Source organism: Psittacula echo (genome assembly GCF_963264785.1).
Source record: "Psittacula echo genome assembly, chromosome: 2".
Lineage (NCBI taxonomy): Eukaryota > Metazoa > Chordata > Aves > Psittaciformes > Psittacidae > Psittacula > Psittacula echo.
In genome coordinates, this window is record NC_137737.1 from 24117917 (window position 1) to 24131433 (window position 13517).

Consider the following 13517-nt stretch of genomic DNA (forward strand, 5'->3'; position numbering starts at 1 on the left):
TTGCTTGTATCTTTCCCATCTGCTGAGTAGTCAGAAAATGTGGGATGCAATGGGATGGGGCTCTTGAGTGGTTTTTGACATAGCTCTGTAGCCAGGACCAAGTGTAGAGGTTGTTCCTCTGTAGGGTCTTCCCTTAGTTGTACCCTCTGTGTGACACTGTGTGTTACTGCCGTTTGTAAGTGAAGTGTTTTGAAGTTTTCCTTGTAATTTTAGTAGTGGATTTCAGGTGACTTGAGCCGTTTCATCCAAACTGATATATACAAGGAAAGATAAAAATGTTTATTTTTGTATGAAGGTATTTCTGTCCCCAAATTAATGTTCTCTTGGAATGTAAGAACGGCTGGGCTGGGTCAGGCAGGAATTTGTTTCAGCATCTGTGGAGGCGCCTGATGTTAAAACAGGGACAACATGTGATGATACTTCCGTGCTATCCTCTCCCATCTTCTAGCCGTATGTGACTTCCAGGGCCACAAATGTGTCTTTGCTTTTAATTTCATGACAGATTTTGCATTCTAGAAGCTGTCTGGTAGCTTTATGTAGAGATGAGCCTCTGTGGGATATCAACACAGGCTGTGGCATTGAGTTCCACAAGCAACTTTCCATTCTCGGGAAGTACATCTTCTGCAGTTTTTAAACTTTATAATTTTCTTGGCAGCCCATGAGAAGCAATGAAGACAACTAGTTATCATCTCACTGCATGGATGCTTCTTTAATGAGCTGAAGTCCTAGTCTGTGTAGTTGCTCCTGATGTGGAAGCTCTTTCAAATATCTGACCACCTGATTTTAAATGATAATTGTTACTTAGAAGAACATTAAAAGCATAATTGAATATAAGGGTTTAAAATATTATTTTTTTTTAAAAAAAAAGCATGTAAACAATTTTATTTGTGCTTACTATGCATTTAGAAAACATTTTGGGAACAATGTAATGAAAAACAACACATGCTGTCTGTCTGGAAATCTGAATAGCAGTTTCAGTTCCAATGTTCAGTAGACATGTTCCTGGGGTAGCTATCTCACAGATTCATTGCATCTGTTTCCTTCGGTACTGTGATGCAGTAGGTTATCCTTAATGATGCAGTTGTTATGTTGAAGGGTTGGTAATAAGGCATTGAGATGAACTCAATTCCATAATTATCTTTTTCTGACCAGAATTTTTGATTCAAAATCTTTGAAACAATACCTCCATGCACCATAAGTCAGGAGGAAATTAAACAGTGCTCATGTTTTCTCATGACAAGAAAACTGTACGTGGTGTTTTTTACATTAGTGATATCAGTAGTTTGCAGAGATGTTCAGGCTGTTGAATTTTACAGTACTTTCCATTTAAATGTGATAAAAAAAGAGGCCAGCTCTTGTGATGTACTTTATCTTTGTTTCTGTGTGTGTTCCCATTGAGCTATGCATTTTTGTTACTTCTGGGGAAATAAAATCACAATTAAAGGTCAAGCAAACAGAAAGCCGAACAACTTTGGAGGGAAGACATAACTTAATACCACTCTCCACACATGCAAGAAAGAAGTGTGACTGCATTTGTAGGAACAAAATACCTTCCTGATTTCATGCAGCACACTAACATTCTTCATCAGAACTGATGTTCTGATTACTGTAAAATAATTACTTAAAATATTTAGGCAAACAGTGTCCAAATTAATTCCAATTACTTTCTTGTGGTAGCACTCAAGGTTTATAGCAGCAGATTAAATTGGCTGCATATGGCTAATTGCCTATAATAGTGTTTGTTACTGTGGTGCCTCTTACCACTGATGTCTGTTTCTGCAAACGTGAATGTGTGCATGTAACTTTACATGCAGGAGGAAACCTCTTCTGAACAGAACAGAAATTAGTTCTGTGAGTAAAATCTCTAGTGTAACTAAGTATTTGCAGAATCACAGTATGTAGCAAATAACTCTGGGAAATCTGTAATAAAAGCAGTGGAACCACAAATGCCTGCCTCTGCTGGCAAGATGTGTTAAAGTTTAGCTCTCACTTGACTTGAATGAAACAACATATCAATTCATTAAGAGTGGCTGGGCTGAAAGGGAGGCTGGGCGTTAGTTTTTGTTGGCGGAAGTTTAGGTAGGGGTTGTGTTTTATTTGAGGTTGTTGTGGGTTAGCCGCTGATTTTTGTTGGATTCTTTTCCCATATATCTGTCAGAGGCCATTTACTGCACAAGATAGGCATGTTTTTGCATGTTTTTCATGTATTTGATTTTAAACCTGAATTAATCAAATAAATGAAGATGCACCACACAGGCCAGATTTCCTGCTGGGTAGGTTGGCCTACTGAAAAAGCATAAATCACTCTGGTGGAGAATTTGACTTTGCCTTCTTAAGATATGTGAAGACTCTAATGTCTTCGAGGCCAAAGTCAACTTCAGGTATTACCATGAAGAATTATAAAATTAAGTGGAACATAAGTGAGTATAAAGACCCAATCCTGGAGACATCTGAGGTTAGAAAAGCATGTGATCTCATGGTTAACATTAAATGTGTTTGGAGTGGAGGCAGCTATGGCAAAAATAGACCCACAGCTACCTGTGCATATACCCATTACGGTGGAGTATACAATCGATTACGTCTGCTTTCAGAGCACAAAATCCTGCCTCTCTACAGAGCCAACAAAAAAAGGAGAGGGTGTGAAGGAGAGGAAGGCTTGTATGATTATTTTTGTTGTTGTTGTTCCTAAAAGACGGCTGAATTAGGGCCCAGCTTAGATTGTACAAACTCTTAATGCCTTTAGGTCAGTTCACCCTCCTCTTGACTGGTTTCACTCTGAAATAAAACAAAGCATGTTTTTCCTCCCCAAAATGAAAGTCAAATGGAAACAAATGCCTTTGTGGGTTCTTAGGGAAAGGAAAAACAGTGAAATGGAAAGTCTCACTTTGCATCAGTCACAAAAACAGAGTGAAGAGAGATGGAGAGACAGTCTTTTATCTAAAGCTAAGTGGTTATATGTCACTCGCAGCATGGAAACTTCAACTGAGAACTTTTTCAGGCACAAAATAGCTTTAAATCTTCTTTGCTGGTACCAAAGAGTACATGTAGCGAGGCTGTTCTCAGTCTTTCCCATTGCTGCTGCTCCCTGCTCATAAGAAGATATTTGCTGGGTCCCAGACTGAAACTTTTCCCCTATGAGTGATGGGACCACTCCGTCTTTGGCTCCCTGTCCCTTTCTTTTTTTTTGTGTGTGTGTTTTTCCTGGTTTACTGGGTATGTTTTCAAACTGGTAGGACTTGAATATGTAGTACAGTGCTCTGACTGCTCTGAGTCCTTTTCTCTATAGCAGGAGACATAGGTTTCCTCCTGAGGCAGAGAAGGGAATTGCAGCAAGATCTTCCACATCCTGATCTCCGGATTTCAAATAGAAGTCACTAACACTAAATTTATATTGCTGTTAATAAAGATTAACCAAATAAAAAAATTGGTCTGCCATACATTTCAGGGTTTTATAATTGGTGAACTGTTGGTTATTTTCCACGAGTGTTGCTTTGCCATTAGAAGGTTCAATTTTATTATAATCTTTTATAATAATACATCTTTCATTGATGGTGAAAGTTGCGTTTCACGGGCAAGTCTTCCAAATAAAAGCCCGCTCTATCAGAGTACCAGTAATGCTTTTCAAAAAAAAATCTGGAAAAGGACGTTTTAGAGGAAGTTCTCTTCAGTGAAACAGGGACCAAGATATACCAGTGACTTGAGAAATAAAATGATTTTCCTTATTCTCCTGAAGTCTTATATTCAGCCATAAATGCTGTCTTCTGTGACCTTTTACCAAGGTTTTGTGATACTATTAAATCTGTGGTTTTAGTCTTAAACTCTGTGAGGTAAAGACAGATATCTATTTTATGGTCTAGTTGCTTCATGCAACAAGTTGTAGCTGCCCAAAATCCATATTAATCATGCTAAGTCTATCAAAATGCAGTGCAGTGCCATGCTATCTATGGGAGGTAATATAAATTCAACTAAGTATTAACATTCATCTTGGAAAGAGCTAGATGCACATAAACCTTAAATCTTCTGTTTATCCAAACCAGAAATTTAGAGTGTGTGTGTGCAGGCATGGATGCACACATGAGCACAAATGACCAAAATTCCTGCAGTTTTGTTAATCCTGTAGGAATCTGGTCCATCTCTGTTAAAACAAGCCTTGTTTGGCAGTTAAAAATGAAAATAATAGTAAAAGAAATAATTAAGGAAACATAAGTAATTTAACCAAAGAAATCTCTTTCCTTGTGCTGATGCGCTAAATTCCTTGCTGTTATTGTAATTTATGCTGGCAGTGCGGTGTGGTGACTAGGGATGGACGGGGTGTGGTAAGTGACCAATGCTGCTTTTAAAGTGAACCCTAAAAGTGTTTGTTGAACTGCAGACAAGGAATCTCTCCAGGAGTATCAGGCAAACATGTTTTCAAGAGCATTAGATCTCTTCCTAGTATGTGTGTTACATGTGCGCAAAAATAGCTATGTATGTTATTAAGATACAGTAACATGTGTTTCTGTTTTTTGTATTCTCCACAGGTATGGGAAAATTGTATCCACAAAGGCAATTCTTGACAAAAACACAAATCAGTGCAAAGGTATGTACAAAGCGTCCACCCTCTGAGTTCATTGTCTGTTTGAATGATTGACTGGTAGCTTGCCTGCCAAGGCTTTTGCTCCAACTGTGCAATCAACATAATGTACGGTATATTACAAGCATATTTAATAATGCCACAGCTTTGAGTTGTGTTTCCAGTAACATTGCTCATTAATTTTTTTCATTAACAAACAAAATGAAAATCACAAATCAGAACAAGTATCAAATTGCTTCGGCAGAAAAGTAAATTACCTTCTAACCACATAGTGTTGTCTGATTTGAATGATATTATCAGTGATGCAAATTGATTTCCCATATAAAACTGAGAAACCTTTGGGAAAAGTTTCCCAAGCAAAACCTGGTTTAATTTTTCCTATTTTTGTGAAGTTTTAGGCTGTGCTATTGCAGGAATGTATTCTTTATGGCACACACAGATCCACAGGTTGCAATACTGTGATATAAAAATGATTCCTCTTCCAGTTTTGTTCTTCATTTTCTTGCTAATGTATGAAAGCATTTTTTAGTGAAATATAGCATGTTTTGTGCATGTGTATAGCTATATTTGCCTAGATAAATATTGACCAGCATGTCTAGTAGCATCTCAGGATTAGAGTTGTTGTCCATTTACCAGTCTGAAGAGCCATGAACCCTATGGGGGAGAAGCTGTGCTTTGAAAAGACTCTGTAACTTTATGCTAGTGGTATACAGGATCCTTTTGCAGTAGTAAGAACTATTAGAGTGTGTTCTTCTGATAAGAAGCAGATTCTGGCCAGCATTTCTATAAGAATTAGTAAAAAAAAATCCCAAACAAACCATTGCAGTACAGGAATACATTTAAAGAGTGACCAGATAAGGCTGTGAAGAGAAGCAGCAAAGGTATTTGTGGAAACTATGAGATGGGGCAAAATCCTGCCATGTGTACCAGAGATGTTCTGGGAGTCTCTAGAAGTGTATGCCTTTATCTGTTGCCTGCCAGCAACAGCATCCATTAGTGACTGAAGGGCAAAATAAGTTGGAAGACTGTGATTTTAGTCCTAGAAAATGTCAGCAATCCCATCAGTTGTGGTCCATCATGTGGCACTACCATGCATTTGTGTTTGCCTGAACGTGCGTTTTCTTTCCTGGGAGCTCTCCTAATAACATTACTGTGTATTTCTTTGATTATCACACCAGGATCAAGACTTGGTTTTTTTTTTTTTTTTGTTTTTGTTTGGTTTTTTTGGGTTTTTTTGTTTGTTTTTTTTTTTTTTTTTGTGGGGAGGGGTTTCTTTGTTTTTGTTTAGGTGGTAGGTTGGGGTATTTTGCTTTGGTTTTGTTGGCATTTTTGTTGTGTTATGAAGGAATACACTTGTGGGAAGGCAGGCTAGGCTAAGTGCAGAAAGCCCTGGCAGGGTGGCCAGGTGGCTACAGAGGTGAGCCTTGCCGTTTCAGAGATGGGAGGAGATAGATATGCCTGCTGCTGGCTGCTTCATGGCTGGGAGGTTTATGTTGTGGAGGCAGGATGCAGCATGAAGTGCTGTAAGGAGAAGGGGACTTGGAGCATGATAGAACTACGAAGGGCTGAGTGGATCAAGTGGATTCTTAACTGGTTTAGCAAGGAGGAAGAGTTCTGTGGTGGGATAGGATGGGTTTTGGGGTATGAGTGCTTGAGGATGAGGCTCTGGGGCGGGAAGGTGTTAGACCATAGGCCTGGGAGATCTGGAGGGGTCTTGTGGGGAATGAGAAATAGAAACTCCATGATCAGGTAGGTTGGGGTTATCCTGGGGCCACACTTTGCTGTCTTACACTCCAACTAAGAACTTCCCTTGGGGACAAGGACATGTATTTCCTTGTCTCCCTTCCCACTACCATACTAGACTGACATGTTCTCTGTTAACTCATGTGTCAATTCTGTCCTTCATCTTCTTTTCTGAAATTTGTCCCTCTGGAATGGCAACACAAATCAAGCAGATGGAGTTGAGTTTGAACTGGACTGTATGTGGAATAATGGGATGAAGTCCATGGGAGAGAGAAATGTATTTGTCTCCGCTTGGTTGTCTGTAAACCACTGTGATGTTGGTGCAGGTGCTTCAGCTGGGTGCTTGAAGGGTGGTGGAGAGAATCTGGGGGAAGCGTACCCAATTATTGTTTTAAACTTTTTGGGGTATTTTTGAATGTATGTTTGACTCCACAAATGTAGTGCCGTGTGATTAGAACGTCCTGTTCCCATTGCCGGTGGTAAACAAGGAAAGGAATGGATCTATTTGTGAAACACAAAATGTAAAGTGAAAAGACTGTAAAGAATATGAATGTTAGAGTTTCAAGAAAGAGAAACGTGGGTTTGGTGTTCTTCATATTGCAGTTAGATTTAAAATTATTGTAGTAGGGGTTATATAACAGTGAGTTGGAACTTTGTAAAAGTTTGCTTTCATGCTGTTGTATTACACTGTAGGGCAGAGATATTTATTTGTATTTTCAAAGATGGATCTTTATGTCTTAAGTGGTGCCATTAAAAGATCATAAACATAATTGGATTTATTAATGGTATGCTTCGTGGCATAAAAAAAAAATAGATGTTTTTCTGCTTTAAATGCTAGCAACAATTTCCTTCTTCAGTAAGGCTACCAAAAAAACCCAAAAAGCAAGCTTCCCAGGAATCAGAAGTGGAAGGGACCTGAAGAGGTTGAAGAGGTCAGGACCTGCCTTGGGGCAGGATCAGCTCTAACCCACTGCTGAGGGGTGTTTCTGTAACCTTAGCCCAAATGCCTCCAGCAATGGAGATTTGAGCTCATTGTAGTACTCCCTCTCTTCACTATAATGAAGTGTTTCCTAATGTCTAATCCTCATCTTCCTTGATGCAATTTAAGCCTGTTGCTTCTTTGCTTTTCCCTTGTGGAGATGCAAAACAGTTTATTCCTTTCCTCTTTGCAGCAAACGAAGACTCCTATATGTCTGCCATATCTTTTCCTTAGATTCACCACTGGTCCTTACACTTTTTCCTTAAAGCCAATTTGTTTCAAGTTTTCTGGTTTATAGCACTTTGCTGGTCTCTCTGCAATTATCTCACTTCTTACTTGAAGACCTTAGAGCCAGGCATGAGATATCAGATGACCTAAGTCCTACCATTTTAAATAGTGTGGAGAAATTTGTCATCTTGGTGACATGACTCTTCTCTTTGCTGTTGTATCCATGTAAATAGCTATATGTACTTAAGATATAGATACATTTCTGAGGCGTGGGCTGTTGCATGAGAACAATAGTGCTGATTATGCAAAGAGATTCGCTGCAGCCTCTGGTACTGTTAGTGTTTTCTCCAGTGCTGCTGCCAGCCAGGCATTCCTTTATTGTGTGCTCTGCTCTGTGCTTTTGATTATTCCCTCTTAAGGCTAGTACTTTTCATTTGTCTGCATTGAATTTTATCCATTTTTTTCCTGGCTACTCCTTAATTTGCTAAGATTATTCTCTAATCTTAAATCTTCAGAGTGGTTGTAGCACTTACCTCTTTAGTATCCTCTTCACAGTTAATAAATGATTTCTCTAATCCACTGGACAAGATAATTTGGAAAAGACTGAATGATAACAGACCTGAGGATAACTTTTGAGGAAACCCTCTCAAGTACACTGGGTAGTACAACACTGCGCTGTTGACAACTTCTTTTTAGATTGGATTTTCTAATCAGTTTGGCACTTACATAACAGCAGTTTTAGCTAGATCGTATTTCTCCCATTTGCTCAAGTTATGAGTGACAACCAAGGATTAACTAAAAACTGTAGTATTTTCCTATCCATAAGGCTAGTTACCTACTAGACAGAAGCATGATGTGACATTTATTCTTGCTAAATCCATGCTGCATGGTACTAATCATGTGTTACCTTTGAGGGTCTATGAATGGATTTATATGACTATTTGCTCGAAGATGTTTCCAGAAGTTGAATGTGTTTCTAATACACTGGAGTCTACATCCATTCCCTAAAAATAAAACAAATACTAAAAAAAAAATACCTTCAACAACAAAAAACAAAACCCAGCAACTTGTTTATTCCTCTCCGGTCTTCTGGGTCTTGCTCACCTTCTGCAAAGTATGTTATTAAACAAACACATCATCCTGTGATGTGCATCCAAGGCAGTAGTGTGGACTAAATTCAAGGAGATGGTAGAAGTTATCACATGATTGGAGATTTTGGATTCTATTTCAGGGTCATTTGTGTGTTGACCAAAGAACAGAGTAGAGCTCTATACTTTGGAGAAAGTGGAAAATAGTTAATATAGCAAAGAAATTTTTTTAAATAGCCCACGTAACAGCAGATGTGTTAAAATAAGTTATTGCTTAGCATGAAGTGTTAGGTTTCCTTTTGGAAAAATGAGGAAAACATTCTTCATTGGGCTTTAAGTCATTCTCCAGTATTCCTCAGATTTTTTAAAGGATACCCACTACATTCCTTTCGTGCTAAGGACTAGTGCTATCTGAGGATTTCTCCCTGGTATGAATTAAGCAGTCCAGTCTAAAGTAATCATATATGCTACAAGGGAGCTCACTAGGGAAACCTTTTGACATAACCTCTCAGTTTAAAATTGCTCTTTGCTGGTGGCATAACTGCTAAGTGAGGCAGAGGAGAAGCAACAATCACCCTGTAATAGAATAATATATAGAACAAAATAAGCACAGTCATGACAAAATGGCCAGAAACCACTGAACAAAGCAGGGAACAATCACATATGGAGAATAATGAAAAACAGACACATGATTCATTCAGATGTTCAAACACAAAACCCCTAATGAACAAGTCAGAGAGTTTTGGCTGCTTTTGCTTTTTCTCTTTCCCTCCCCTCTTTCCCTCTCCCCCTGTGCATTTCCCTTCTGGGTCTACCATATTTGATAATTTAAAAAGTAGGGAAATGAAATAAAAGAAACCATTCAAGAGAAGCGTTAATCTGAAACGTGTAGACTCTTCTCTTTCCAGCCCTTGCCTCCCACCCTTTCCAGACTGGCTTGCCTTTGATAGACCTGAGTGCTTAAAGCCAGAGGAGTGAGTAATGGTTGTTTCACAGTACAGTTTCCATACCTCATAGCAATGGAATACAGAACAGTTAATCTGCCAAATACACAAGCCCATTTCTTAGCGTATGAATTACTGTCATCTGCATCTGCCCTTGCAGACACTTTAATTGCATGCATGCAGACTTACTTCCTGGTTTAATCAGGAGCTCCTATGATTTTGAGCATTTTGCTAGGACCTTAGAAGATGAGCACAAGAGAAGGACTGAAAATCTGAAATCCCACCTGTGGGAATTTTTTAATAACTAAAACCTGTGAATCACAGTACTGTGTAGGAGACAAACACTTCAACTGCATATTCTTCATTTTATGTATGTTTTTTCAAACCTTGCATTACTCGACTTGTTAAATAGCAGTGTTTGTCTTAGGAGAGAAATGTGCCTAATGTGATGAGGGGAACTATAGAGACTATTTATGATTTTAATATTTCATTATGACATTTTTCCTGTTGAAAAATGCTAGCAGTGATCTATTAATTTTTAAAATATGGAAATTGGGGATGCAGATATGCAGTTATAAGGATTGTGGTGGGTTTATGTTTAAAAAAAATGCCGTGAGGTCATCTGTGTTAACCCGCCATATATCACATACAATTTTATTTCTCCAGTTGCCTTACTATTTTTAGACCAGTACTTAAAATTTACCATGACCTATTTTATAAATTTAGAGTTTATTTATGTAACAGAAATGGGATAACTGGAGGTTTACTGTAAATGTTGGAGATAATTGGAACAGCATGATAGTGTTTCATATCTCCCTAAAGGAGTCTGTGCTACCTTGTGTCAGTGGTTTTACTCATGTGCTTAAGTTCACAGCATCCCTAAGTACCCTAGTGCACTGGAGCTAATGAGCTGGTAGCTTCCGCTCTAGTATTCTGATAAACAAAGCTTATAAGCATATAGTAGATATACCTGGGTGTGTATGTTAGACAAAATACTTAGATAATTTTGAATTTTAGAAAGTATTTTTTTACATGTAATCTATGAAGGTTGTTTGTGATAATATGAATTATGCATTTTCACCTTATTAATTCCTATTTTTATTATACTCGAGATGGCACAATTTGATTGTGACTAGCAATATGAAGCAAGTCTATATAAAATAATAAGCTAGTGAAGAAAGAGCTAAGCTGCATAGAAAGCTATTTAGTTAATAAATTTTATTTATTGGGAATAAGCTCAAATTGCAATAACTGTGCTGTGTTATTTATGATTCTCAGAATTGCCATTTTGAGGGAGAAAAAAAATCCAGCCAAGTAGGTCTGTGCCTGATCACAGACTGTAAACTGTTCACACTAGGAGGGCATACACAGCGTGCTTCAAGGGGAAATGGGTCTTGTAGAAAGTAAATAATTTGTAAAGCAGACTTATTTATTTTTGAAACTCTAAACTTGTGTAACAAATCAATCCTATTTTTGCTGCTGGGATAGACAATAGATGTGGTGATTATTTTGTGCATTAGTTTTGTGTTTGTTTGCATTTCTTTTTGTTTGTGTCTTTTTTTATCTACTCTTGTTTTATATAATCATATATATATGTGTATATATACACACACACACACACACACATATATATATATATGTAACTATCCCCTGGAACTTACAGTAGCGGAATCACCATTCCTAGAAGTGTTCAAAAACCATGTAGATGAGGCCCTTAAGTGACCTGGTTTAGTGGTGGACTTGGCTGTCCTGAGGTGACGGCTGGGCTTGATGATCTTGAAGGTCTTTTCCAACCTAGTTGATTCTGTGATTCTATAAAGAAGCAGTGGTACTCGGGTGGAGCATGTGATGCTGTTGAGTGAACTATTTTTCTGTCACTTCTTGAGTTGGCCAGCAGGTGTTACATGTCTTGTCAAACATGCAAGTGTTTTGCAAACTCCCACTTCATCTTGAAGGTAGAGATTCTCCTGTTTGTATACTTTTGTATGCTTTTCACATTTGCTGAAGTGAAATAAGAGAGGGTTTGATGAGTCATACTAAGCAAGTCATCATAGCTGGAGTGTGCCAGCACTGGCCACTGCCCTGCCTTGATGAGAACTCAGAGATGTACTCACCTTCATGTCTGCAAAGTGTTGCTACACCTCAGCAAACATTCTTGACTGCGTCTGAACAGTGCGCCATCTTAAGTCCTCTAAAAACTGCTTATTGAGTTTAAGGCCAGGTCCTCTACAGAGGAAACTCCTTTCTAATTAGTTCCCCAGACACTTTCTTAAATGGCTTCTTTGCAATTAAGGAAAATATTTCCTGGGTCATTATCTTTTCATAAATGAACTGATGGCCTAGCAAATATTTTCTGTAAGGAGACCCAAGATGCTCAAATATTCAGTGACATATCTAATCTGTGATTATTCTTAATTTACTGCTTCCAAAATTTGCAGGCCCATATCGCTGGCAAATAATTGGTTTAATTTTGTTTCCTTCCAGAGAAATAAAAAAAAGTAAAATTTCCATTTATACACTGCGATTAATGTTTTGATTCATTGGTCTGTATAAAACTTTGCCAATAGCTTGGCATGCATTTGAAGTGCATTTTGGGACTGGGTAACGTTAGTAGGCTCTTAATGGTCTCAGCAGACTTGGAAATATCTATTTCATATCTCAGAAGTGAGCAGAAGAGAAATTTTTCTCTTTGAACAGCGGCTCATAATCAGCTTGAATGCCCATTTGCAGTGTATGGGCTTTTTCAACTGTCTTGCAGAATCACTCTGCTTAAATTTTTTCTCTGATGCTATGATATAGCATCTCATATATACCTGTAAATCTGCTTGTCCTCAGGTTGCTTGAAGGCAGTTCATCTCTTCTAAAAGCAGGGGTACTCTGCTGAGAAGCTGGTTTCTCAAAAGTTTCAAGACCTTCAGTGCACAGCTGACCTGTGGAAGCCCCCAGGCAGATGCAGAGGAGGGCAGTGTACAGCTCCTAATTTTTGCTTGAGCCAACTTCATTGCATGCTCTCAGAATATATAGCATATGCAGAACAAATCCTTACTTGATATAGTGACAATCTGATAATAAATCTAATCGACAGACCCTCATTCAACAGGAACTGTTCTGAATCAGATCTGTTAATTATAGCCTGACTTCACTTTTGTGGTATGCTGGCAATCAGAGAAGTCGCTATTCTCATTCTCCCCTAATAGTGGGGAAAATTTTGTTTAGAAGAGTAGAACTCTGACCCAAGTGAATTAAGTAAATGTTCTCTTTCTTGGTAGATAATATGCTGTGGAAGTAAAATGCTAATAGACCTTGCCATCATTTTTATTAAATCTGTATTTCTGGGTATTTGAGGGCTGTGTGTCTGGAGATGGTGTAGGACCACTAGACCAGGTATATATGTGCGACACAGGAGAAAAATCATGACCTCTGGCAATAAAGATGTAGCTCTGTCAGTGCTGACCAAAAATCCCGCTCACACCAGTGCTGGGGAAGGAACTGGTGTGCATTATTAATATTACTCTTTAGGTTTTGGTAGCTGTACAGCAGTAAAGCTCTGGGTGCTGATCAACAGTAGAGAAAACAATTGTACTCCATAAAAATGAATTAAAAACCCAACCTTGTCCTATGGACTTTGCAGCCCAGAGCTTTGAAAAAGAGCAGGATCCACAATTAATTTAGGTTCTGTGAGTGATCTTATGACTTTGAATGGAGTTAAATAACATTTTTGTGAAATACTAAATTCTCACAAAAAGAAAACCCTGAAAAGGTCTTTCAGCTCTCCTAAGAATAGTCATACATTTGGGTAACATTTAGTGAGATTTTTTCAACCCAGAATGTTTAGAGGAGAGCTAAATTTCTATATGAGAAAAGGAGGAGGCCATGTTATGGGTGGTAGAAACCACTCTCCTACTTGATGAAATAGTTTTTGTCTGACTGGATCTTCCTTGGGACCAGTGATCCATTAGATG

The 13517-nt window shown here is 38.3% G+C and overlaps 1 protein-coding gene across 3 annotated transcripts in view; it reads left to right on the forward strand.

Moving 5' to 3' along the window:
* RBMS3 (RNA binding motif single stranded interacting protein 3) overlaps positions 1 to 13517 on the forward strand; it is a gene marked incomplete at both ends in the record, with an annotated part of 444014 nt that overhangs the window by 124108 nt on the left and 306389 nt on the right. For all 3 annotated transcript variants that reach the window (XM_080610082.1, XM_080610080.1, XM_080610081.1), the window contains one exon: positions 4521 to 4579. In XM_080610082.1, the coding sequence (XP_080466208.1) occupies positions 4521 to 4579 (59 nt within the window). The remainder of the gene's footprint in view (positions 1 to 4520; positions 4580 to 13517) is intronic.